At 40.5% G+C, this 27,393-nt stretch overlaps 1 protein-coding gene across 3 annotated transcripts in view; it reads right to left on the minus strand.

The window, feature by feature from the left end:
• Window positions 1-834: 834 nt before the first annotated feature.
• The window catches only part of TOPAZ1 (testis and ovary specific TOPAZ 1), a 76,848-nt gene continuing 50,289 nt past the window's right edge, over window positions 835-27,393 (minus strand). For all 3 annotated transcript variants that reach the window (XM_051851862.2, XM_070049986.1, XM_070049985.1), the window contains 8 exons: window positions 21,614-21,680; window positions 20,236-20,410; window positions 19,392-19,492; window positions 16,383-16,548; window positions 8,888-9,052; window positions 6,872-7,075; window positions 4,393-4,576; window positions 835-1,126 (listed from right to left, as the gene is read on the minus strand). In XM_051851862.2, the coding sequence (XP_051707822.1) occupies window positions 907-1,126; window positions 4,393-4,576; window positions 6,872-7,075; window positions 8,888-9,052; window positions 16,383-16,548; window positions 19,392-19,492; window positions 20,236-20,410; window positions 21,614-21,680 (1,282 nt within the window). In that variant the 3' untranslated portion in view covers window positions 835-906. The remainder of the gene's footprint in view (window positions 1,127-4,392; window positions 4,577-6,871; window positions 7,076-8,887; window positions 9,053-16,382; window positions 16,549-19,391; window positions 19,493-20,235; window positions 20,411-21,613; window positions 21,681-27,393) is intronic.

A 27,393-nucleotide genomic window follows, 5' to 3' on the forward strand; every position in this document is an offset into this window, starting at 1 on the left:
CCCTTTTCATGAATCCCCCTTTCGCGCCGGCGTCTTCTCGGCTCTGCCGCCTCCCAGCCCGTCAGGCCCCCAGGCCCCGGGCCTCGCTCGCGAAGCGGGACGCAGCGGTCCTCGTCTGAGGAGACTTTGGGTTTGGCCCCATGAGGTGCTCTTAATAAAGTCTGGAGTCCTCCTCAAATTTACTGATTGCTTATTACCCACACTTTTTCCCCTAAGTGATCTTAGATTCTGGTTTAAGTATCAAATGAAGGGTGAGAATTGCTACCTTGGAGAACGCGCTGCAGATCCGCCAAGGACTTTAGTTTCCTGGAGTGCTTGCAGGGACCAACCCTTGTTTTCATGAACATATATATAAGTTCTGGTGTACTTAACAGTGTAACAATTACAAATTTCCAAAAATCATATGAAGGAAGACTGCACAGGAAGCAATTTAAAATATTTAATATACTTAAAATACTTTGGCACAACGCAGAAGATACTGTAGAATTTTAGTGTTTGCGTCTTTACGCAATGCCATCTTGCCATTCTTGATCTTGGACGTGCGATGGCTGCGAAGACGGGGGAGACTGGACCAAATGCACAGGTTAACGTGCCGCTGGAGCTGTCCTAAAACCAGTTCCCTGTCTGCACAGTGCCCCTCTCAGTAAATGCTTCACAGTATTCACGTTGTGATTTTCATAGTTTGCATTTCAGGATATTTACCAGATGTAGATTCCCTCAATTTTTAAAAAGCTAACATTTCAGCGGGGATACAACCATTACAGATTACACATGGCCGCAACTTTCAGTGTCTGAAAAGAATTTATTGTATGTGAATACAGGGCAAATGCTGAATAGTGAGAACTGTATCTTTATTGCCTTTTATTTTCAACAATGATTACTTGAACTTAAAAAAAAAATAAAAGCCTAATGGTTACTGAACAGCCAGACTTTTCCAGCCCACTTCATATTCTCTTTCAGCCATTTGAGGGCGGAGCAGTGTTCCAGGCTGTAGACTTGCTCCTTGTTCACGTTGACGGTCATGTGCTTCACGAAAAGCTTAGGGTCCGAGATGCGAGCGGCCATAATTAACCTTTCCACCGCGGCCTGGTAATCGTCCTTGCCCCGGGGTTTGCTTTCTTCACACCTGCGAAGTAAACACCTCACAGAGTCAGAAATGTTAGAAGCTGCGTGGTTCCTTCAAAGGCAGAAACTCTGACCAGTCCTTTCACAGCATTATTGTAACTGGAGCTCAAACCCTCTGGACCTAAACTCACCAAAAGAAAGGCATCTTCTAGCTACCACCCAGATGAACCTTCCTGCCTAAAATGACTCTTACCCTGATGTACATGCTAGCGTCTCTCATTTAATCATGCTGGTTTCACCCTAAATTGATTTATTTCATCACCTAAATGAGCAGTAACAGTTCAAAAAACAATGATCTAAAACACAGCTAATTACCTGTGTCTTTGTATTTTCCAGATAACACATTGTGTTATCTTTATTTCATATTCTTGCTTTTCCAGTGAGACCCACCACATTCAGGCCCCATATTCTTTTCCTGTGTCTATAGAGTGGTGGAAGCTATTCTGATAAAAGCTTCTCCTGGACAGTCAACAGCATCCCGATTCACTACCCAACTTGGAATCAGTAGTTCTGAGGGATGTTTCCCAAACCACCAGGCTGAATTCAAGGTCATTCTCTTTGGCAGGTGACAGCCAAACAGAAAACAGAAAGACATGTCCCCCACTCCGGGGCTCCTTTTTTCAAATCATGTAGCATGGAGCTCTGGTGGTGATTGATGGTTTTTTACAAAAGAATATTAAATGCAATCTGGCTCAGGATCTACTGTGACATGTTAGTTTTACCTGGATATCGACTATTTTTAGTTATAACCAGACAGTATGTAGTTAACAATAATAGAGATTGTGTTGCTCTATGCCTTATTAAACTTCCAGTCTTTAGTTCTGAACAAAGTGCTGAACTTACCTTTTTAATAACTTTCCTAGCAACTCTATCTGCCATGAATTCTATTTACTTGGGTAAAATTCGTATCTTAGGTGTGGGCATTTAGCTTGTGGTTAATATGCCCACATCTCAGACTGGAGTCCCTGGGTTTGATTCCCGGCTCTGGCTCCTGACGCCAGCATTCTGCCAATGCGCACCCCAGGAGGAGGGGGCAGGTTTCAAATAATTGGGTTCCTGCTACCCACAAGGGAGATCTGAACTGTGTTCCTGGTTCCAGGCTTCAGCCCTGGCCCAGTGCCAGCGGTTAGGGACATGTGAGGAATGAAGCAGCAAATGGGCATGTGCTAACAGAAAATAGAAAATTCATACTTTATAGCACTTTTTCCTCTGGGTAGGGAGGGGAAGAATTTAAACTTGGCATTAAATTAGGCATCACTTTTCCATGTATTCACTGCTTTTTGTTCTTAGTACTGATAAGGTCCAGCAGTACATTCTTAATAAGAGCCTACATGTTAAAACACTACAGTGTTGCCCACTTCATGAAATGAAGACTTGCTCTTGAAATAGGAACCAGTGGTCACAGAGCAAAGAGTTTCCAGGTACTTCCTAGTACGTTCTAGCTTAGAAAGACATGCCCTGGAATCTGGCAGATTGGGCAAATGCCAGCCATGTGCAGTTTTTGAAAGTCAAAAGATGAATAAAATTCCCACGTGGTTTACTGTAACAAGCAGGGCTCAGCCCGAGAGCGAGCACACTTGCTTAGACTAAAGCAGAGATCTAGGTGGGTCTCCAGTTAGGCGTGAGGGTCACAGATGTCCCTCAGTTCAATCATGACTGAAGAGACTGCAGATGCATGGGGGAGAGCTAACGGAAACCCAGGTCCTCAGTTGGATAACAGGGAGCCCAGATGCCCTGAGCCACCACAGTGCCCAGTGATGCATGAGGAAGCCCGTAGGAACAAGGCTGCCCTAAGAAAAAAGGCTAAAGTGAGTGGGTTTTTAAAAAGGGATTTCCCAATTGCTTCCCTTATGTGTAGCCTGGCCTAAATGACTCATCTATAACAACAGAAGAGAGAAGCAATAGTGCACAACTTGGGTTACTAGGTTGTTGAATGACAGTTCTCCATGGGTCTCTGATATTTGGGAGTCTTGAGAGAAAATGCCTTTTGCTCAATGATGTTCACATGGCGAATAACCTTGAAAGACAAAGGTTTTCCTTCTGAAGTCAAGGGCAGGCTTGCTTCCAGCCCTAGCACATGGAGACGGTACGCTTCTGTAAGTCACGGAGCATGCATTATTACCCACTGTAAAAGTCGTGGGTTCCGTAAGCTTGGGGCTCCTCTCCTATGACCCACTGCATGTCTGAGTACCCATGTGGCCCTGCTGTGGGACTTAGGGGCAAAAATGAAGGGTGCAAATAGGTAGACAATCAGGCTGTTTGTTGTACCACAGTAAAGACATACTCAGTCTCCACCACAGAAGTCTTGGACCTTATGCAAGCGCCCATGAACCTGCGGCAGGCCAACACGCAGACTGCAAAGGAGGGTAAAGCCTCCCAGTTCTTGATGTAGGCCCTGTGGCTTCCTCCTTGCCTGCCCTCTGTGGGAACACTCACGTGAGAGAAGTCCACTGTCATGCTGTGAAACACTCTCGTGACCCTTGGAGAACCGTGTGCTGAACCGAGGCTTCCTGCCAACAGCCACCGCAGCGAGCCACCCATGGAGGGGTCGCACAGCCGCGGGAAGCTATCCCATGGGTGACGGCAGCTCCTACACCCAGGCTCCAACCGTGTCAAAGACTCGGGGAGGACCCTGAGCTAGAACCATCCAGCTAAACTGCTCTGAGCTGCCTGACCCAAGTAACAGATAACCAATTTAACATTCAATCTGAGGATCTGGTTTGTAACACCACAAGCTGAAGTAAAATTCTTGTGAAGAAGCTCTCAAACAGGGGGCCCACGAAATCCTTATATTGCAAGTTTCCTGGACACAGCTAATAACAAACTGGAGTGGTAGAAGTCTCAATCTGGGACTCTTTCATGCATTTATAACAACATTTAAAAATACAGAAACTAGGCCTATGATTTTATTTTCAACAATATTCTCGACTGATCCTAATAAACCATCACATATTTCCCTTGTAGACCTGGCCCTTATCTTCTGGACTGACAAAAAAAGATAAAGATCTTTGAGGTGTGGATCTCTAAATACAGGAAAATACTTCTCTGAATTAAGGGTATCTTTGAAGTCACTGAAATGTTTATTTAATGATACTAAATTGTTTCATTTTAAGCCTCCAACAGGTGTAATTCTTAATTTAAATGTTAGCAAAGTTTGCAACACACATAAATATAAGAATTAAAAAAAAATCTATAAGTATACAAATACATACATCCTAGGGGGGCAGGATCGGCATTCAGAATGCAGTTAAAGTTCTAGCAACAAACCTTTTCAAAACTATCTGCAGCATCTGTGTGGAGGTCCCCGGACTCTGAATACTACTAGCGTTAGAAACCAGGAAGATTTCAATAGCTAAAAGCATTTCAATCTCAGATAAATAAGAAGGAATCAGAAGAAGTTTTCGGTATAAATTTCCCTCCAAAGGTGGGTAGCAACCCAATGAAAGAGCACCTGAAATCAAATAACAGGTCAAACTTTACTAAGATCCCAACAGGTAAAAACCCAGACTTCAATACCTCTAGACAATAAACACTTGTGTTTACATTAAAAAATAACGCTTGACATAAGAAGCCAATTCATTACACAGATTAAATGGCAATGAGCTTATCCTGCATATTTGACATTGCTCTTTGTAAAATGCTTCTGAAACATTAAATATGAAATGAGAAATATAGAAAGCACTCTGAAACATGACTTTTGAGCCTTATCATGACCAATACCCATTGATTTCAAGTCATAATGAATACAACAAAATTTCAGAGTAATCAGAAAACCAGAATAGCTACTTAGGCTTTGTTTTAATGGGCCTCATGACAAATATCTATGTTTATTATTATTCCCCATCTTGAATCATGAAACCAAAATGCAGAAATAAAACCAATGACCACGTGAAGCTCCTCCTTCCACCTGGGAGAGGCCACAGTGTTTCCGAGTGCATTGCTTGCCAGCACCACTCCCTCTTGTGTGCTGCTCGCTGTTCAGACAGTAAGGTGGCACGCTGCCAGTCAGCACTGACCAGGAAAGCATCCTGCACCCTGCCGGTGCTGGGCATGCTACAGCTCTGCCTATCGGTGCGTGCTCTACAAACGCCGCTTTTCCAGAGCAGAGACTGAACTTTTAACCTATATTTAGGTGCTAATTGGAAGCAGTAATAGGGAAATCCCCTTTAAAACTCCTAGGACACCCAAATTGTATACAGGCAGCATTATACTGTACTATTTTATCAAAAACCAATGTAAAACTTATCTAAAATGTCTTAGGACAACTTTCAAGTGTGGATGATGATTGCTAAAGCCTTGAGGACCTTTTGCATGCCAGGCAACTGTGCTATACACATACAAGTTTTGTTTCATTTTAACCTTTTATTACCTTTGAAATGAAGTCCAGTTACTCCCACACTACAGATGAGGGGACAAGCACTCAGCCCCCCTAAGCCAACCTGGGACACAGCCTTTCTGGCTCCAGATTTTGAATTCCTAAGTGCTAGGTATTCTCACCTCCCTAGGTCACTGCCAAGAGCAACAAACCGTTAACTCATTCACTTTGCTAGCTATTGGTAGGTATAACTTACAGGCATTTCTGTTTCACTTTCCTGACAAGAAAAAAATAAACTTTAAGTAGAAACTGCTAACATCATTTCCCTTGAAAATGAAAACATAAAAAAAGAAGCGTTCTCAGTTGACAGTGGCGAGGGGAGGAAAGAGAATAAAGAAAACGCAATGACAACATCTCCTCATCGCAGACGATTCAGCTCTGAGAGAGAAGCCGGCCTTTTAGGACCGGGAGAACAAGTCAGAGCGGCAGCAAAGTGGCGTTGCCGTCCCTGGGCATCTTCCTTCTGATCAGAAGGGAACAGAGGGGAACAAAGGCATCTAGAAAATGAAAGACAACTCCAGAGTGGACAGAATGTCAGAAACTCACAGGTCCCCCTGACAAGGGACCTGTATCCGGTGTGCATCTCTACGTGTGTGTCTCTGTGTGTCTACAGATTCTTACAACAGCACTGAAACAAAACAAAATGAAAACCAATTAAAAAAGGGGAAAGAAAAAGTGGGCAGAGGATTTAACAGATATTTCTCCAGAGCAGATTTGCAAGTGGCCAAACATGCACATAAGGTGCTGAGCATGACAGGTCATTAGGAGTAGGCAAATGGAAACCACAGTGAGGTGTCACCCAATCCACCAGGAAGGCTGAAATCAAGACACAGGGACAGGTGCTGATGAAGATGTAAATAGAAAACCCCATACATAAATATACGGCTGGTGGGAATATGAATATACAATGGTGCTGACTCCTTTGGGAAACTCGTTGTTCCCCCGAAGGCTAATATACATTTATCGCCAGCAGTTCTCCCAAGAGCAGGGAAAGCTTATATGCACACAAAAGCTTGTATGTGAATCTTCAAAGCAGCAATGCGTAAACAGCCAAAAAGGAGAAATAACTCTAATGTTCATCAGTTGGTGAGACATGGCAACCTGGTACAGACTGACATTTATTGCCTTTGCTCGCCCTCTAGTGGATACACTAATGCACAAGGAAATCAAAACAACAGTAAGTAGAAACAGGAAATAAAAGGTTTCAAAGAACACAGGTCAGCTCAGACCACTACCTTTGAATATGTAGCAACTGCTCTTCGGACCTATGTTCTTAAATGACTAGTCTTAAGTAATACAACTACATCCTGGGTTAGAAACATAAAATTCAAAACCAATACATCAAATTAACAAATTCTAAACGTAACTTACTTTTGTAGTGGGCTCTGGCTTTGAGCCATAAACAACTCCTTCCTAAAGAAGTAATTAATCTTCTAAGAAAGGAAAAATTGATAGGGATGTTCTTGGAAATCATGAATTCCGCTACAGAGGACGACATGCCAAGACTACTGCTTTCTATACAGGCATCTAGGAGTTTATTATAAAGAAGGCTATACTGCGAGACTTCCACAGTTTCTGCAATGAAAAAAGGTTGACACAATTACATTGATCCATCTTAGCCTCTCAAACTTTCTTTTTCCCTAGGCTCTCCTTGGCCCTTTCTTACCTTATAGAGGCCACAGTCACTAAATGCAGTCATCTTACATATTCTCTGAGTAACACACACAAAAAAGCACTTATCGGAAGCCAAATTGTTCAGTTTCCTTGTAGTGGAGAATATGAAAAGAAGCTTGACAAAAAATTCAGAGGTTGCATGAACACTATTGTATCAATAATCCCATATGTGACTGTGGGTCTGCCATGTAGTAAATGACTTCCTGATTCTGTCCCCATTAACTACACACAGCTAAGACCTCATCTTTGTATTTCCCATAACTAAAAATAAATAATCTCCCGAGAGGGGCACTGTGTCACAGTGGGTAAAGCTGCCAACTGCAGCACTGGCATCCCATATGGGCACCAGTTTGAGATCTGGCTGCTCCACTTCCAGTCCAGCTCCCTGCTAGTGGCCCCGGGAAGGCAGTGGAGGATGGTCCAAGTGCTTGGGCCCTGCACCCGCATGGGAGACCTGGAAGAAGCTCCTGGTTCCTGGCTCCTGGCTTTGACCTGGCTGCTGCAGCCATTTGGGGAATGAACCAGCAGATGGAAGACCTCTCTCTCTCTCTCTCCTCCTCTCTGTAACTTTGACTTTCAAATAAATAAATAAATCTTAAAAATAAATAATCTCCTAATAAATGTTCACTCTGAAATTTTCAAGCGTTCTTTAACGTGCATGTCTCTCTATCTTTGGTCGGTCTTAGAAGAGTCATCCTTAGGACTTCCAACTTTTTATCCCCTGTACTCAGGCAGTTGGGTCTATGACTTTGGAGTCCAGGTCTTCACCACTTTAGGGCCTTTTGGTGGTCCAGCTCTTCAAAAGGTTTATTTTTTTACCTTTAGTTTCTGAACATTCCCAGAGGAACTTCCCTAGAACACAAACTTCATTATATCACACCCTAGCCCCAAAACTTTCCTGACCCCTCACTCACACAGAGGGGAGAAACTTTCATTACACTGTCATTTAAAGTCCTGGTTGTATATTAAAGGCCTGCTCGACAGCAGCCATTGTGCTAGAGATATCAAGATAAAGAAAATACCACTTTAGGAGCTTCATCATCTAGAAGAAGAAACAGATAAGGATACTAATTCCAACACAGGATTTCTGTGGGATAAATAAAAAAAAAAACAACAGAGATTTATATTGCAAATGGTGGAAGCACTGAGGAGGGGCCCCTCAAATGAATGCTTTCTTCATCTTTGGAACCCAGCACATTCTGGATGCAAAGGTTTTGCTCACAAATTCCCTCTTCCTATCCATCTATGACCTGAGCCTTGACATTCAAGAGTGCTAACTACCGGTGCCTGTGTTGGTATTCTTTATTTGAACTTGTCATCTGCTTCATTTCTTCTTATTCCAAGTTTACCTGTATTCCAAAGTAATGTAAACTAAAATTTTGTATTTACTAAGTGACAAGAGAAAAAGCACCGTTCATTATTGCTACACAATGAGGCTTATGCATGTACTTAAACACACTGCCTGCTGATACTTGATGGAGACAGGGAAAGGGGAACTGATGAAAATGCTTGTGTTACGAACTGTTGGCAAACAACCCAAAGACCTTTGATTTTGAGAAACAATAGTATATTCCCTTTGCAGAGAACACAGTTTACAGAAAACCATTTAATTCCAAAAAATGTTATAATATACAAACAGAGAATTGATTCTTATTAAGAGTTAAATATTAGATGGGAAAAAGATGATCAAGTTAGACTTTAAAAAAAACATACCTTGAGAATTCTGGAAACCTGGTAGATTCTGCAAAATTTCAAATGTCTGTCTGTAAAGGCTCTTGGCTAAGAGTTCATGTGCAATTGTGCAGAGCAAATTATGTCTATTAAGCACATCCAGTCTATCACAAGGCCATGGTGGTGTATTGATTATCCATTCTGATTCTTCCAGAAAGAAAAAAGAAAACAGATACTTTATACCATGAAAACTACACTTAACAGTATAATCACAACTAATGTTTCAAAGTGTCTTTTGGAGAAAGTGGCAAAACTTAAATATCTGAGCTCAGAAACAATAACCACAGCTCAAATTCACTAGAAATAAATTAATGGTAATTATCCTAAGAAGACAGAAACTGGCAGCTGATGGCTGCTTTACACTTGCTTTTCATTAATTCTTCATCTAAGTGTACCAGTCCCTCATTGATTCTAAAGTTAATGTTTACTTTTATGACAAAAAATGTTCAGATTATAATGACAATTTGCCTTAATTAAAAATGTTATTTGTGGATACATTCAACAAATTTATAAAGATACATAATAATTATTTTTGGTACTGATTTTGGTCAAACCATCCCTATTTGCAGATGACATGAGTAACACCTTTTCTCCCCAATTTCTATTTTTAGAATAATTTCTACTATTAATATGATACACAGAAAAATATCTAACACACATGCAATAAAATAAAAAATGAACTATATCTACCTATCATGCATCATTTTAAAAACAGAATATGAATAGTAACACTGATGTTCCTTAATTTCTGCCCTGATTTTCACATTGAAAAACCCAAGGGAGGCTGTAGTATAGAACATCAGGTGCTAAAATGTTAATATTACATCATTGACCCAATCTACATAGTCACACAGAAAATGAGATACACAATGAAACACTGGCATAGGACACCAAAATCACATTTTAGTATTTTTTTTCAATTGGATTAAGTGCAGAAATCAAGTAATTCTTTTTTTTTTTTTTTATGACCATCCTGGCAAGGTGATTATAAAAGGTATTGAAGAAAGATTTCACGATTCAGGTATATAATGCCAAAAGGTATAGAATACCAAAAGGTATATAATGCCAAAAGTTCTAAGCATCTGGTGTAAAGCTTTTTTTTTATTTTTTATTTTTTGACAGGCAGAGTGGACAGTGAGAGAGAGAGACAGAGAGAAAGGTCTTCCTTTGCCATTGGCTCACCCCTCCAATGGCCGCCATGGCCGGCGGCGCGCTGCGGCCAGTGCACTGCGCTGATCCAATGGCAGGAGCCAGGCACTCATCCTGGTCTCCCATGGGGTGCAGGGCCTAAGTACTTGCGCCATCCTCCACTGCACTCTCTGGCCACAGCAGAGAGCTGGCCTGGAAGAGGGGCAACCGGGACAGAATCCAACGCCCCGACCGGGACTAGAACCTGGTGTGCCGGTGCCACAAGGCGGAGGATTAGCCTAGTGAGCTGTGGCACCGGCCTGGTATAAAGCTTTAAAAGAGGAGTTTATTTGTAAATTAGTAGATTCTGCAGACTGATTTAACAGAATATTTTTCCTTATTTCTCCAAATTGTTCTTACTTTTTATATATTTTATTTATTCTTTTTTTTTAATTTGGAAGTTAGAAAGAGAGAGGGGAGAGGGAAAGGAGGAGGGGGAGAGGGAGGGAGGGAAGAAGGGAGGGGGAGGGAGAGGGAGGGGGAGGGGGAGGGGGAGGGGGAGGGGGAGAGGGAGAGGGAGAGGGAGAGGGAGAGGGAGAGGGAGAGGGAGAGGGAGAGGGAGGGAGAGCTCTCCCACCCACTGGTTCATTGCTTGCTGCCTTCCAGGATATGCTTTATCAAGAAGTTGGAATTGAGTGCAGAATTGACCCCAGGTACTCCAAAATGGAATGCAGGCATTCCAAGCAGTGTCTTAACTCACATTACGTTCCAGCCACAGTTCTGAGCACTGTGTGAATCTTGACTCGTCTAGATAGATACTTCGATTTACTCCTAAATTTGTTGAAATTTCAATATACAAATTTAAATAAGCAATATAAGGAAATACTGCATATGCCATCTGTTAAACATAATTTCCATTAAAACAGTTAAATCATTCTTTTTAATAAGAATTTTATGACTTTTAAAAAAATGATTTTATTTGACAGGCAGAGAGAGAGAGAGAGAAAGGGAGATAAAGATAGAGAGATCTCCTGTCCCCAAATGGCTGCAACAGCTAGTGCTGGGCCAGGCCAAAGCCAGGAGCCAGGAGCTTCCTCTGAGCCTCCTGCGTGGGTGCAGAGACTCAAGCACTTGGGATATCCTCTGCTGCTTTCCCAGGTGCATTATCAGATAACTGGGTCAGAAGTGGAGCAGGCAGGACATGAACCAGCACCCATAAGGGATGCCAGTGTTGCAGGCAGCTGCTTGATCCATTATGCTAGAACACCGGCCTAAGTGCATTTTATTTTGAAGAAGTTCAATTAATTTTTGCCAGTCATATATCTGGTATACATGAAGGGGCTTCAAGAAGTTTGTGGGAAAACGCAATTAAAGGAATGTGAGTGGCAGGTGAGAAATCTACCACTGAACCACTCGAATCATTCACCCAGACCAAGCAGGATTGATCCCTGGTATATGGGGATGGTTCAACATTTGCAAATCAATAAATGCGCTACATCATATTAACAAACCAAAGAATAGAAACCATATGATTATTTTAATAGATGCAGAGAAGGCATTTGATAAAACACAACATCCTTTCATGATGAAAACTTTAAGCAAATTGGGTATAGAAGGAACATTCCTCAACACAATCAACGTAATTTATGACAAACCCAAAACCAGCATCTTACTTCAAGAGGAAATGCTGGAAGCATTCTCACTAAGATCTGGAACCAGACTAGGATGCCCACTCTCATTCTCAGTACAGTCCGGGAAGTTTTACCCAGAGCCATTAGTCAAGAAAAAGAAATCAAAGGGCTACAAATTGGAAAGGAGGAAGTCAAGCTATCCGTATTTGCAGATGACATGATTCTACATAGAAGCGAACCAAAATACTCTACTCAGAGACTATTGGCACTCATAAAAGAATTTGGTAAAATAGCAGGATATAAAGTTAACACACAAAATTAATAGACTTTGTATACATAGACAACGTCATGGCTGAGAAAGAACTTTTAAGATCAATACCATTCACAATAGCTACAAAAAATTAAATAGCTTGGAATAATTTTCACTAAGGAGGTCAAAGATCTTAATGATTAAAATTACAAAACATTAAAGAAAGAAATAGAAGAAGACACAAAACAATGGAAAAATCTTCCATATTTGTGCATTGGAAGAATTAGTATCACCAAAATGTCCATATTACTGAAAGCAATTTACAGTGCAATATGATCCCAATCAAAATACCAACATATTCTTCTCAGATCTAGAAAAAACAATGCTAAAATTCATATGGAAACACAAGAGACCCTGAATAGTTAAAGCAATCTTATACAACAAAAACAAAGCCAGAGGGGCCGGTGCTCTGGTGTAGTGGGTAAAGTTGTTGCCTTTAGTGTTGAGATCCCTAATAGCTAATAGTTTCAGTCCTGGCTGCTCCATTTCCAATATAGCTCTCTGCTATGGCCTGGGAAAGCAGTAGAAGATGGCCCAAGTCCTTGGGCCTCTGCACTCTTATGGGAGACCCAGAAGAAGCTCCTGGCTCCTGGCTTTGGATCAGCCCAGCTCCTGTCACTGCAGTCATCTGGGGAGTGAACCAGCAGATGGAAGACCTCTCTCTGCCTCTGCCTCTCTGTAACTCTTTCAAATAAATAAAAAATTAATTAATTAAAAAAAACAAAGCCGGATGCATCACAATACCAGATTTCAAGACATATTACAGGGCAGTTATAATCAAAACAGCCTGGTATTGGCATAAAAATAGATATGTAGATTGATTGAACAGAACATAAGCTCCAGAAATCAATAAATGCATCTACAAACAACTTATCTTTGACAAAGGAGCTAAAATTTTAGAGCAAGGGCAGGCTCTTCAACAAATGGTGCTGGGAAAATTGGATCTCCATGTGCAGAAGTATGAACAAGATTCTTACCTTAAGTTCTACACAAAAATCCACTCAAAATGGATCAAGGACCTAAACGTATGAACTGATACCATCAAATTACTAGAGGACATTGGGAAAACTCTGCAAGACATTGTCAAAGGCAAAGAGTTCTTGGGAAAGACTCCAGAAGCACAGGCAATCAAATCCAAAATTGACAAATGGGATTACATCAAATTGAGAAGCTTCTGCACTGCAAAAGAAACACTCAGCAAAGTGAGGAGACAACCAACAGAATGGGAGAAAATATTTGCAAACTATGCAACTGATAAAGGGTTAATATCCAGACTCTATAGAGAGCGTAAGAAACTCAACAACAAAACAAACAATCCTGAACCAACGGCCAAGGAAGACCTTTCTCTCTGTCTCTCTCTCTCACTGTCCACTCTGCCTGTCCAAAAAAAAAAAAAGGGCAAAGGACTTAAACAGGCATTTTTCAAAAGAAGAAATTCAAATGGCAAATAGACACACAAAAAACGCACAGTATCACTAGCCATCAAGGAAATACAAATCAAAACCACAATAACGTTTCACCTCACCCCAGTTAGAATGGCTCTTAATCAGCAAACAATAAATGCTGGTGAGGATATGGGGAAGAAAGTAACCTAATCCACTGTTGGCGGGAATGTAAACTGGTGCAGCAATGTGGAAGACAGTATGGGGATACCTCAGAAATCTGAATAGAGACCTACCATATGACCCAGCCATCCCATTCCTGGGAATTTACTCAAAGAAAATGAAATCAGTATATGAAAGAGTGATCTGAACCCTCATGTTTATTGAAACTTGATACACAATAGCTAAGATATGGAATCAACTCAGACACCCATCAACTGATGACTGGATAAAGAATTTATGGTATATATACACTACGGAATACTACTCAGCAATAAAAAAGAAATCCTTTTGCAACAAAATGGATGCAACTGGAAACCATTCTACTTAGTGAAGTGAGCCAGTTCCAAAAAGACAGATATCATGTTTTCCCGATTTGTGGTAACTAATAGAATACCTAAAATATAATATACTAGAGTGAAATTGGTTATTTTGAGATTCGATGATTGTTTACAGCCCTTGTCCCTACCACTGAGGAACGGTGTTTTTTTTTTTTTTCATACTATTTGTTGAACTCTTTATTTAGTGTAGGATTAATGTTACTAGTAAAGTAAATTGAAAAAAAAGATCTTTGTAAAAATTAGGAGTGGCAACAGGAGAGGGAGGAGTTGATTAAATAAAATAACACAAGTAATACACTTAGCACAATGCCTAGTTTAGAATGAAAACATTATTAAATCACAAACAGAGATAAATACTAAAATCAGAAAATAGACCAAGAACACAAACAGGCAACTGACAAAATAATTACTTATGGGGGCAGGAGTAGCAGAAGAATAGATTTCTCTAATAAACAATTTTTAAATGTAAAGTAAAGCTGTGAATATCACCATTACCTTTTCAAACCAGCCAAGAAATTAGAAATACAGCTAACACCCAAGGTTGGCAAGGGTGCTTCTTCATTGACACCTTCACACACAGCTAGGAAGCCCACTGCTACTACGGGCTTCCAAAGGGTGGGGGACTTTTTAAATCCTACTCACAGAGCTAAGATCCAGAAAGGAATGTACCACAGCCAGATTAGGGTTTGCATAACCTGGAACACCCCAGAAGTTTCCTGTTCCAAGGTGATCAAGTCCACTTTTACAAATGATTTCACTCAATTTTTGCCACAATCTCTTCTTTAGCACAGAGCTCTGAGCACTGGATTTTATTTCTGTAATTTCTCTTCTTGTAGTTTGGTTACCCTTCCCACTTTGCAAACCATGCTGGCTGTTTGTTAACTTGAAGAAAACATGTTCCAACAAGGTTTTGATCATGTGGTCTACTCACAATCTATATTCTGCAAGGCTTTATCACTGAACAAATACAAGGAATTATTTATATAGAGACATACTCATACAGCTGAATAGGGTTGAGTAGTCATATATGTGTAGGATACTAGTACATAAAGTTAGCTATTTGTTTCACTTATAAATATCCCACCTTCCCACCTAAACTCTGAGAACCTTTAGGCGTCTTCATTGCTGTCTTGCTTTGTCAAGTAAAATCTGCCTGAGCGTCCAAGTGGACAGAGCTGTCACAGCAACAGCGCTGACACACTACTGCACTCTACATTCTACTCTATCTCACATCACACTAACTGTAGTTGCTTCTGCTGGCTTGGTTTTACTGTAATTTCTCCTGAACGGATTCTTACACTCATCTTGGTTTGGAGTCCTCCTTTTCCTGCATATGTGAAAGACAGAGTTTATGCAGGTTGCAATCACAATTTCCCTGTTTCACACAGCAGTGGAAGCTTGGGCCGTACAGCTAGACTGTCTGGGTTTAAATCTGGCCTTCTCTCTTTACTTGTTATGTCATTCTGGGCAAGCTGCTTACTATCTCTGACAACCTCTTCTGAAGTATAAAATGGGAACTGCAAGAGCCAGAGACATGGTACAGTGGGCAAACTGCCGCCTGCCACATTGGCATCCCATATTGGCACTGGTTTGCATCCCGGATGCTCCACTTCTGATCTAGCTCCCTGTACTTGGGCCCCTGCCACCCACCAGTTAAAACTCCTGGCTCCTGGTTTTGGCCTGGCTTAGCTCTGGACATCGCAGCCATTTGGGGAATAAACCAGCAGATAGAAGATCTCTCTTTCTCTGTCTTTCCTTCTCTCTGACTTCCTAATAAATAAATAAATCAAAAAAGCAGGGAGGGGGAAAATTCTGACAGTTCTGAATTCAGGATTTCTATGAAGATTAATCAGGACAACCCAGATGATGGTTTTGATATCATAGGCCATAGCAAGAACTAATTTATTTTTTTATTTTTTTTATTTTTTGACAGGCAGAGTGGACAGTGAGAGAGAGAGATAGAGAGAAAGGTCTTCCTTTTGCCGTTGGTTCACCCTCCAATGGCCGCCGCGGCCGGCGCACTGCGCTGATCCGATGGCAGGAGCCAGGATCCAGGTGCTTTTCCTGGTCTCCCATGGGGTGCAGGGCCCAAGCACCTGGGCCATCCTCCACTGCACTCTCTGGCCACAGCAGAGGGCTGGCCTGGAAGAGGGGCAACCGGGACAGAATCCGGCGCCCCAACTGGGACTAGAACCTGGTGTGCCGGCGCCGCTAGGTGGAGGATTAGCCTAGTGAGCCGCGGCGCTGGCTGCAAGAACTAATTTTTATCAGTAAAGACCCACAAAATTTCCTCTTCAAAGCTAAGTTAACTTTCCTCTTTCAGTTTGCACAGTAACCTTTCCTATCCACATGTATTTAGACTAATCTATCACCCACAGTTCAATATCAACTTATGGTAATTTCACAGAAGATAATTTATAAGCAGTTTAACAAAATTATTTTATGCTTGCATGTAAGAGAACTTACCCCTCAATATCCAAATGGCACCATCTAGGCTTCCACTTTTTAGAAAAATTTCTGCTGCAATATTCACAATTTGACATTTTGGTGCTAACTTCTCAGGGCCTGTAAGTCCTTTTAAACTCGTAAAACGTATTTTCAGTTCATATAGTTTATCTAAGACCTTCCTTCCCTACAATAAAAATAAAGAGCATGAGTTGAACATGAAGTCTTTACATTTCACACAAAGTCACTGATAAACATGCAGAAGGTAATTAATTTGATTCATCATCCTAGAGCGACGGCTGCCAACAAGCTCCTTGATTCTTCCCGCCCCTCCTTTCCTGCTCAGCTGGAAAGATGGAAGTGGAATGGGAACATTGACCACCCCTCCCACCACCGCCACTGCTCCCCTTTCTCAGCACATCTGTTTTCATCGGCTTTATATACACTGCTTCCACTAAGATCTCATTTTGAGATCTTATACAGCTGAACAGGTTATATGTTTTTACTCCCTTGCTGTTGAGATCCAGGAGCAAAGAGACAGTACACATGAAGAAAACTTATCACATTTAGATAAAGACAGTAGGGGAACAAGGTTAAAGCTGGATGAGCACATCTTTTCCGGCTCAACAGACTAGTAATTTAACATATTCTACATGAACACGGTGGCCAGTGTTCAGCTACAATGTGAGAGCAGGGTCAAGGTACATCTTTTTTTGTTTGTTTGTTTGTTTTTGTTTTTTAACAGGCAGAGTGGACAGTGAGAGAGAGAGAGAGAGAAAGGTCTTCCTTTTTGCCGTTGGTTCACCCTCCAATGGCCGCCGCGGCCGGCGCACTGCGCTGATCCCATGGCAGGAGCCAGGTGCTTCTCCTGGTCTCCCATGGGGTGCAGGACCCAGGCACTTGGGCCATCCTCCACTGCACTCCTGGGCCACAGCAGAGAGCTGGCCTGGAAGAGGGGCAACTGGAACAGAATCCGGCACCCCGACCAGGACTAGAACCCGGTGTGCTGGCGCCACCAGGCGGAGGATTAGCCTGTTGAGCCGCAGCGCCGGCCCAGTACATCTTGATCATCCCAGGCCTGCCACACAGAAAGTGCTAAACTTTCTAGAGGCCCTGCAACTTAGCTTCCACACAACCATTCTACGATAAATATTTTTTCTTAACTCATTGATTTTTTTATGTGTACAAGTATCCATACTTCAGCAGAAATGTTATTGAACACATTTAATTAGGAAAAAGCCTCTAACAAGTAACTGTAATTTAATAGTGACTACTCTCAACTACTCCACTCTCTATATAACACCATCCTCAGCACTTTCTCCCCTTTTTGAATTGTTCTGCCCTGTACCTAAACCTTTTTGAGCCTTTTTTTTTTTTTTAAGATTTCATTTATTTATTTGACAGGTAGAATTACAGACAATGAGAAAGGTCTTCCTTCCACTGGTTCACTCCCTAAATGGCCACAACAGCCGGAGCTACGCCGATCCGAAGCCAGGAGCCAAGTGCTTCCTCCTGGTCTCCCATGCAGGAACATAGGCCCAATTACTTGGGCCATTATCCACTGCCTTCCCGGGCCACAGCAGAGAGCTGGATGGGAAGAGGAGCAGCCGGGACAACAACCGGTGCCCATATGGGATGCCAGTGCCACAGGCGGAGGATTAACCAAGTGAGCCATGGTGCCGGCCTCCCTTTTTGAGCTTTTAACTCCACTTGTCACTTCAGAGTAATCTAAAGAACGATAATAACAACGTGGTTCTGAGTCACCACACCATTTCCATGGTGAATTCAGTCTCAAAAAGTCAGACATCAGGATGGATGGTGTCTGGTGTCCCAGAGCATTCTAAGGGGTGGTTGTTCAGCAGTTTTCTTAATTGTGAGTATCCCGAGTTCATCTCAAGAAAGATGTCTTGACGCTTACTAAGCATCGAAGAGATTTCACAAATAAGACCAGTGTCTGCAAATAATGAAGGATAGAATTAAAAGGGAGAGAATGATCCTGTGGGGGAAGTGGGACACAGAGCAGACTCATAGAATGGCAAATGCCTAAACAGCACTCTGGCCTCAGAATTAACCCTTGGGGCATTCAGATCTGGCTAAAAGGCCCATGAGAGTCTCACAGGCATGGAGAGCCAAGACACTGTGGTAAAACAACCTAAATGAAAGATCTTGGTGAACAAGACCTCATTGGAAAGAATGGGCCATCAAGGAGGGAGGCACCTTTCTCAGAAGGGAGGAAGGAACCTCCACTGTGATATGGCCTTGACTAAACAAGTTCAGAGTTGGTGAACTCAAGGGGCCTCCACAGCCTCGACAGCTCATGGCAAGAGCCTCAGGTGATTACTGATGTCATAAATAAGAGTGTCAATTGTTAAACCAACAACAGGAGTCACTGTGCAAATGCTCCCCACGTAGGATCTCTGTCCTTAATGTGTTTTACTATCAGAGTTAACGATAACACTACTAGTAGAACAGTACTCTATATCTTGTGTGGTTGTGTGGGTGCAGTCTGTTGAAACCTTTGCTTAGTATATACTAAGTTGATCTTCTGTATATAAAGATAATTGAAAATGAAACTTGATGATGAGTGGGATGGGAGAGGGAGTGGGAGATGGGAGGGCTGCGGGAGGGAGGGAGGTTGGGGGGGAAGCCACAACAATGCAAAAGTTGTACTTTGTAAATTCACATTTATTAAATAAAAAAAGAAAGATGTCTTGAATGGTTCCAAAATTACAATGCTACTGATACTCAGAAGTTGCCTAAACAGACTGTGAATTGAAACGATTCAAATAAATATGAAATGTAGCGTAGCTTTCCATACTGAGATTCTAAAAAGTAGCCAGACCCATGCTGCCTCCTTTCCACACTTGCTGAACACACCACCTAACAATTTACTTACTAGGCTGGGTCCCATTTTGTCACCTGTAACAATTATTAGGAAATAACTAATTTGTGGTGTTATCCTATATTTTGTCCATAATTTTAAGACTAACACTTTTTATTCCAAGCCAAAACAAAAACTTAATGAAGTACCTTGGACCACTGCAACACCCTGTGATAGAAGTACATAGCACTGATTCCGATTCTTCCCAGCAAAGTTTTATCTACTTCACTATTTTGTGGATCTTTGCTAACTGAAATACAAAGAGGCACATGGAAGAAAATGAAATAATCACTTACACACATGGGGAAGGATTAATGTGGAACTACTACAACAAAGAGCAGGTACTGAATCTAACCCACCAGCCAAATCTAAACATGATCTGTTTTCATGTAGCCTGTGACTTAATGATGGTTTTTCTATTTTTAAAGAAAAGAAAACAATGAGATACAAAGCGTATGTGGTGTGTACAAAACCAGAAATATTTACTACTTGGCCCTTTACAGAAAAAGTTTGCCAACTCTTGATCAAGAATATAGTACTAAAGAACTCATATTAAAAAAAAAATCTCAAAACTATATGCTCTGTATACTTGTATTAGCAAAGTTAGTACTAACTTTGATGATAAAAAAAATTCAGTTCCTCCAGTATAATTTGCCAGCAGTTTTTATCAATCTAAGTAAAAACAGAAATAAGAATCTGAGACATTTAATTTTAAAACATCAGTTCCTGGCTCCATATCATAATCTAACTTAATAATAAATATATGGAATAATTCATTAAGAATACAAAATAGTTGATAATAACATCAGCTCTTGATGTTGTATCATAATTTAACTTAACAAGAAATGCATGGAAGAACTCCATGAGAAGGAGTACCTGAAATCTGCAACATTAGCTCATCACCAACATGGAAAACAGTAAGAGCTTCATATTCCGGTTAACACTGCACTGCCCTACCACACAGTAACTCAGACCAAAATAGTGACAGTTTACCTGTTTCAGCAAATTCACAAAAAGGAACACTTGGTTTTTCTTCTTTATAGTCTTTAGTTAGTGCTTCAGCAACGCAAGTACAAAACATCTGGAAATCTTCAAATTTTTCACAGCCCAGTTTTACACTAATGTATAAATTTCCCAATTTGGTCCAGTCACCTTTCTCTTTACAATACTATCAAAATTATTGAAAGCAGAAAGTAAAAAAAAATGAAAAGTATGTCATTTACACAAACACATACCATGGGTCAGGTACATAGAGGCATTAGATACACAGACACTAGTAACACATAATCTCTTCAAATTTTCTGAACTTACTGACAAGCGTCACATCAATAACATACTATTTTAACTTTACTTTGCTGAGTGTAGCAAACCACTAACAAATTCCAGATACAGATGAATTTGTTTTAATGATCTAATTCATGAAGTTGTTGATGACATCAACCTCAAACCCGAACTTCACAGTGCAGTTGGATTTTTATGAAAAACAGATGATGAGCAGCACAGTTTGAGCTGTTCACACAATGTAATACATCGCGGTATTATTATTTGACCATTCATGGTTTGGGGCCTGAACATCATTTTGGGCATCAAATTTATACAAAAAGGACTTTAAAACAAATTTCAGTAAACATCCTATCTTCCTACTATTTCCTATTATACAGAAACAATTTTCCACCCAAGCAAATGAAATGTTTCAAGGATAAAAAGATATTAATTAAAGATTGGACCAACCATTAATAGGCAGGTACTTCAAAAAGTTCATGGAAAATGGAAATATTTTTGATGCAAAACATTTTGTAATTCATGCAGTTTTTCTATAATATGCATTTCCCATGGATTTCTGGAGACCCCGATATGCATGGATTTCAAAACTTTTCCATATCAAAATAATCTTTTAATTCCACTTTTAAGAACTTTCTGAAATACCCTTGGAGATGAATACAAAAACAATATTCAATTCAAAAGTAAAATCTCCTGAGAAGTCCTCTATTTTTTATATTCTAAATGTACGGACTATAACGTGGTACAATCCTGGCTTTGTGCCATCATTTTACATTCTGCAGCTGACCACAACACTGGGTCAGTTTCCCAGTGAAATTAATGACTAAGCTTTGGATTATTATCATCACATCATAAATTAAGAATAAAACTGAATAAATATTTTTAGGATTATCTTTTAAACAGTCCTTTAGAAATCAAATGTTTGCATTTCAAAATATTTACTGGTAAAAACAAAAATCAAACTTCTTTTTCTTGAACATTTTCTCTAATTCCCACATTTCTAAAATTTTTTCTGAAGTTGTTATTATTAGTCATATTTTTGTATTGATCTGCAGAGATCCCAGCAACTCAAAAAAAAAAAAAAACTTACCTCTATCTCATTCAAAGCTGAATCTAAATCACAGTTCCATTTCTTTTTAAATGGCCTCATTTGTAACCTTTAACAACAAAAATGGGTTACTTATATTTACATTCAGTGCTCAAAAGTCATTACTGTTTCTGATTATTTGGTAGTTTAAGACATTTGAGAAAAATGAATGCATATAATACACTACATAAATTCTTTTTTTTTTTTTTTGACAGGCAGAGTTAGTGAGGGAGAGAGACAAAGGTCTTCCTTCCGTTGGTTCACCCCCCAAATGGTTGCTACAGCCGGTGCGCTGCACCGATCTGAAGCCAGGAGCCAGGTGCTTCCTCCTGGTCTCCCATGCGGGTACAGGGCCCAAGCACTTGGGCCATCCTCCACTGCCTTCCCGGGCCACAGCAGAGAGCTGGACTGGAAGAGGAGCAACTGGGACAGAAGCGGCACCCCAACCAGGACTAGAACCCGGTGTGCCGGCGCTGCAGGCGGAGGATTAGCCAAGTGAGCTGCGGCGACGGCCATAAATTCTTAAAAGCTGAAGAAAATAGCAACTCTACAAATACATTCCACTTTAAATTAGTTCCTCTTCAAACCATAGGCAACATTAAGAAGGAATAAGCAAATTCCTCATGAAACCATACCTTTAGCCTGACTAGAAGACAGAGAACACTAACATTTATTGAAAAGAGAAAGAAAAAACTAAATCGCAGCACTTGACTCCAACTGCGCCTAGCTTACGCTCACTGCCTCCCAAGTGTTTGTGGCAAGCAAAGACAGATGGAAACAAACACTGAGCAAGCAAACACAACCTGTGCAGGAGAATGAATGAGGGAAACTGCCAGGAGGATCTAATATTAATTTTAAAATATCATTACAAAAGCTACGTTCAACACTAAGTTTGAAAATACTAAAAAAAAAAAAAAAAAAAAAAAGCATCTGAATGGTTCCAAAGGCCATCTTTGAAATGCACAGCTTTGGGGAAAGAAAGGAGACAAACATGAGAAACACCCTTTGGGAAGTGAAAAGAGAAAAAGAAGAAAAACGAGAAAGGAGAGGGTGCCATCAGTCAAGGGGTATTGTGTATACCTCACAATGCATCCATTTTGGCAATTAGTTCCAATGCTTCACAAATTATCCAAGAGAAGTAAGAAGCATTAAGAGGAGAAAGAAAATGAAAAAAAGTTCTTCATGAATAGTGATGGGGGAAAAGGAAATAAAAGACTAATGAATAGAATCCAAGACCATATTAAGAAAATAATACACCATGATTAGGAAGTATTTATTTTAGGAATGTAAACTAAGTTCAATATCAGAAAATCTATCAGCATCATATACTATATTAATAGATTTAAGGCAAAAAATCTCCATAGGCATTTAAAAAGCCTTTGATAAAGCCTAAAAACTGATAATTAAAAGCATATGATTCAAGGGACATGTTCTTAAATATGTATACCTCAGTCCTAAGTCCAGTATCATATTTAGTGGGAAAATTCTAGAGCCATTTCTATTAAGAACAGGAACAATTTAATGATGCCCATTATATCCACTATTATACAACAATGCACTACAGGGAGGACACAATGCAATCAAACCAGATAAATCAATGGCACAAAGGTAAAGAAGACATAAAATCATTTGTTTTTGCAAGTGATAAAACTGTATATCTGGAAAACCACAAATTCCAGAATGAAATTTACTCAAGGAACAGACTTCAGAGTGGATTATAAAATTTACAAAACAAAAATCAGCTGAGTACATCTGGTACAGAAAACCTCATTCGCAATAATCCCCTAATATTAAATACTTATATGAAGAAAATTATAAAATGTTGAGAGACACAAATGGTAAACTTGGACGGACATAAAAACATTTCCTATTCTTGAACAGAATGACCCAACATAATAAAAGTCTGATAAAAGCAAACTGGAAAAGCCAATTAAATACATATCTAAAAATATACATAAACTCCGATTAGATGGGAACTCTAACTGTAAAAATGAAGTCATACAAGTAGTAGAAAACGTTAAGTATGTTCCTATAAAATGTTGGAGTATGGAAATTATAATCCAGAGGCAATAAAAAATAAACATGATTCAAAACTCAGGCAATAAAAATTGATACACTATACTGCATAAAAATAAAAGTTTTTGTGTGGCAAAAAAAAACCCAGAAACTCAAAAGATAACAAAAAAATTGCAATATATACTACCACAGCTGTCTAATACTTTTATTAAGAACTCTAAGAGCTGAAAAAACAAAGAACCAAAACCCAAAGGAAGAGCTGGCATTGTGCTGCACTGGGTTAAACAGCTACCTGGGATGCCAGCATCTCAAGGCAAGAGTGCTGATTTCAGTCCTGGTTACTCCACTTCTAATCCGGCTTCCTGTTAACGCACCTGAGAAGGCAGTGGAAGAAGGTCCATGTACCTGGGCTCCTGTCACCCATGTGGGAGACCAGGATGGACTTTCTGCCTTCTAATTTCAGCCTGGCCCAGCACTAGCCATTGAGGCCTTTTAGGAAGTGGACCTGCAGATGGAAGATACTTCTTTCTCTCTCACTCACTCACTCACTCTCACTCTGCCTTTAAAATAAATCCTAAATGTAAAAGTTAAATTAAAAAATGCCTAATAAAAAAAGGGGGAAATGACAAGAGCAGACAATTAAAACAAATGGCCCTTACATATTTATTTATTTATTTTTAAAGATTTACTTGAAAGGCTGAGTTACTGAGAAGCAGAGGTAAAGGTAGAGGCGTAGAGGCAGAGAGGCAGAGAGGCAGAGAGGGAGGGAGGGAGGGAGGGAGGGAGAGAGAGAGAGAGAGAGAGAAAGTTCTTCCATCCGTTGGTTCTTTCCCCAAATGGTCACAAAGGCTGGAGCTGGGCCATTCTGAAGCCAGGAGCCTGGAGCTTCTTCTGAGTCTCCAGCATGGGTGCAGGGGCCTTCCTCCACTGCCTTCCCAGGCAGAGAGCTGGATCGGAAGTGGAGCTGCTGGGATTCAAACCAGCACATATGCTGGCACTGCAGGTGGCAGCCTTACCCACTATGCCACAGCACCAACCCCCATGCTAACCTTTTACACCCATCCTAAACTCCCTGTGCTTGGCTCCAGCAACCATCAATAAGTTTTCTATACTCCCTGTCCTTGTCTCCAACAACCATCAGTTCTCCATGTCTTAGTTTTGAGATTTTTAAAATTCAGCATCATTTCCCAAAATCAATCCAAGTTGTCGTTCCATGTTTCAACAGTCTCTCCTTCTCTCCTTTTTTTGGGCTAAGCAGCATTCCATGGTATGGATGCACCAGTTTAAGCCATCATTGTTGAAGGGTATCTGGAGTTTTATCCGGCTTTTGTTTACTGCAGTTAAGGCTTCTATAAACACTGTTGTGTAAGTTCTTATATTACAGTTTTAATTTCTCTAGAACAAATGCCCAGGAGTTCAACAGCTCTATTTTTTAAGTTTTTTTTTTTTTTTTTTTTTAATACTCGAAAGTTAGAACTACAGCAGACAGAGACAGAGATCGCCCATCTGTTGGTTCACTCCCTAAATGGCCACAATGGCTGGGACTGGGTCAGGCCAAAGCCAGGAGCTTCTTCTGGGTCTCCCACGTGGGTGCAGGACCCAAGCACTTGGGGCACCTTTCACTGTTTCCCAGGTGCATTAGCCAGGAGCTGGATGGAAGGGGAGCAACCAGGACACAGATCAGTGCCCTATGGGATGCCAGCACTGTAGGCAGTGGCTTAACCCACTGCGCTACAACACCGGCCCCTCTATTTGGTATTTGCATGTTTACTTTTTTATAAGAAACTATGAAACTGCTTTCCAGAGTGGCTGTACCATTTTACATTCTCATCAACATAGGATACAACTCACCACATCCTCTTCAGCATTTGGTGTTGACATCAATTTTTATTTCAGCCATTCTGATACACGTGCAGTGAAATCCCAGTACGGTTTTAATGTGCATTTCTCTTATGCTAATTATGGTGAACATCTTTTCATGTGCTTACATGCCATCTACACATCCTATTTGGTGAAATGTGTTCATGTCTTTTCACCTTTTTCTAGTAGAACTGTTAATGTTTTGAGAGTTTTTACATGCTCTAAATATAAGAAATTTGGGGGTTATGTAGCTTAAAACTATGAGAGGATTTCAAAAATTTCATGGAGGGACCTGCACTGTGGCACAGCGTGTAAAGCTGCTGCCTGCAGTGCTGCATCCTATACGGGCACCGCTTTGAGTCCCCACTGCTCCAATTCCAATCTGGTGCTCTGTTATGGCCTGGGAAAGCAGTCGAACATGGTCCAAAAGTCCTTGGGCACCAGCACCCACGTGAAAGACCTGGACGAAGTTCCTGGCTTCAGAAGTTCCTGGCTCCTGGCTTCAGATCAGCCCAGCTCTGCCCGTTGCAACCATTCAGGGAGTGAACCAGCAGATGGAAGATCTCTCTCTCTCTCTCTGCCTGTCTCTCTGTAAGTCTGCCTTTCAAATAAATGTATCTTTGTAAAAAAAATTCATGTAAAAATGAAATTAAAATAAACATAAATTTTATTTTTCAATATATGCTTTATCATATTCAAGATGTTTTGTAAATGATGACTCCAGACATTTAAGTCCATTGCTAAAGAACTGACAGCCCTAGAACTTTAATCATGTAAACACAGCCTTTTAAAAGTCGTAACTGAAGAAACCTGCACCCTTTAAAGATTTTTTTAAGATTAGGAAACAAAAATCAGCAAGCAGCAGCCACAGCAGGACTGTAAGGCGAACACTCACAAAGTTGCCTTCATTGGGTGAGAGGAATGAACAAGAGCATTACTGTGATGGAGAGAGACTCTGGGGAAGATTTCCTGGTGTTTTTCTGCTAAAGCTTTGGCTAACTTTTTGAAAATATTCTCTTAAGAACATATTATTGTTCTTTTGTCTTCTAGAACATCAACAAGTAAAATGTCTTGAGCATCCCCCAAAAAATGTTCACCATGACCTTTGCTTTTGGTGAGTCTGCCTTTGCTTTGACTGGACCACTTTTACCTCTTGGCAGACAATGCTTTGTACTTGGTCTTTAGCCTCATACTGATAAAGTCATGTTTCATCTCCTGTTATAAAATTCTTGGAAGACATGCTTCAGGATCTTGATCCCACCAAGAACCATTAGCCACCTATTAGCCATTCAAAGCTCTCTTCTTGTCTGCGTTGGTTTGGGAACAATTTTGGCATCCACAAAGCAGAAAGCTCACTCCACTTTAATTTCTCAGAGTTATATACACTGAATTAGTAGAGATGTCAATGGTGTTGGATAATCAAAGTCTCTGCTGTTAACCATTGATACCAAAAAGATTAATTTTTCCCTTGCAAATTGATGTAAATGGCCTCCCATTGTAGGTTTCACTTCCGATGTTCCCTTGTCCTTAAATTGAATTATCCATGTGTAAACTGATGTGTTTGGGGCCATGATCCTTGTTAAGAATCAATGATTTCCCTATTCTACCACAAAAGCCTCATGTTTGGTTTTGCTTCAATTTTAGCAGAATTCATGTTGTTCTGATAGGGGCTCTTTTCCAACAGATGTCTTGTCTTGGATGTTCAGATAGATCCCCTTCAGTCATGTTGTAACAAATCAGTAGGAGTTCATTTTAGCACAAACAGAAAAACTTGAAGTCTATACACAATTTTTTCATCATATGAGTTTTTCAGGAACTTTCTGGAAGATCACTTTTATTTTTGCATAGTTTGTGAATTGTCTTTTTTTTCCTCTAAAAGGGTCTTTCATATAACAGAAGTTTTAAAT

Source organism: Oryctolagus cuniculus, chromosome 10, assembly GCF_964237555.1.
Source record: "Oryctolagus cuniculus chromosome 10, mOryCun1.1, whole genome shotgun sequence".
NCBI classification, from domain to species: domain Eukaryota; kingdom Metazoa; phylum Chordata; class Mammalia; order Lagomorpha; family Leporidae; genus Oryctolagus; species Oryctolagus cuniculus.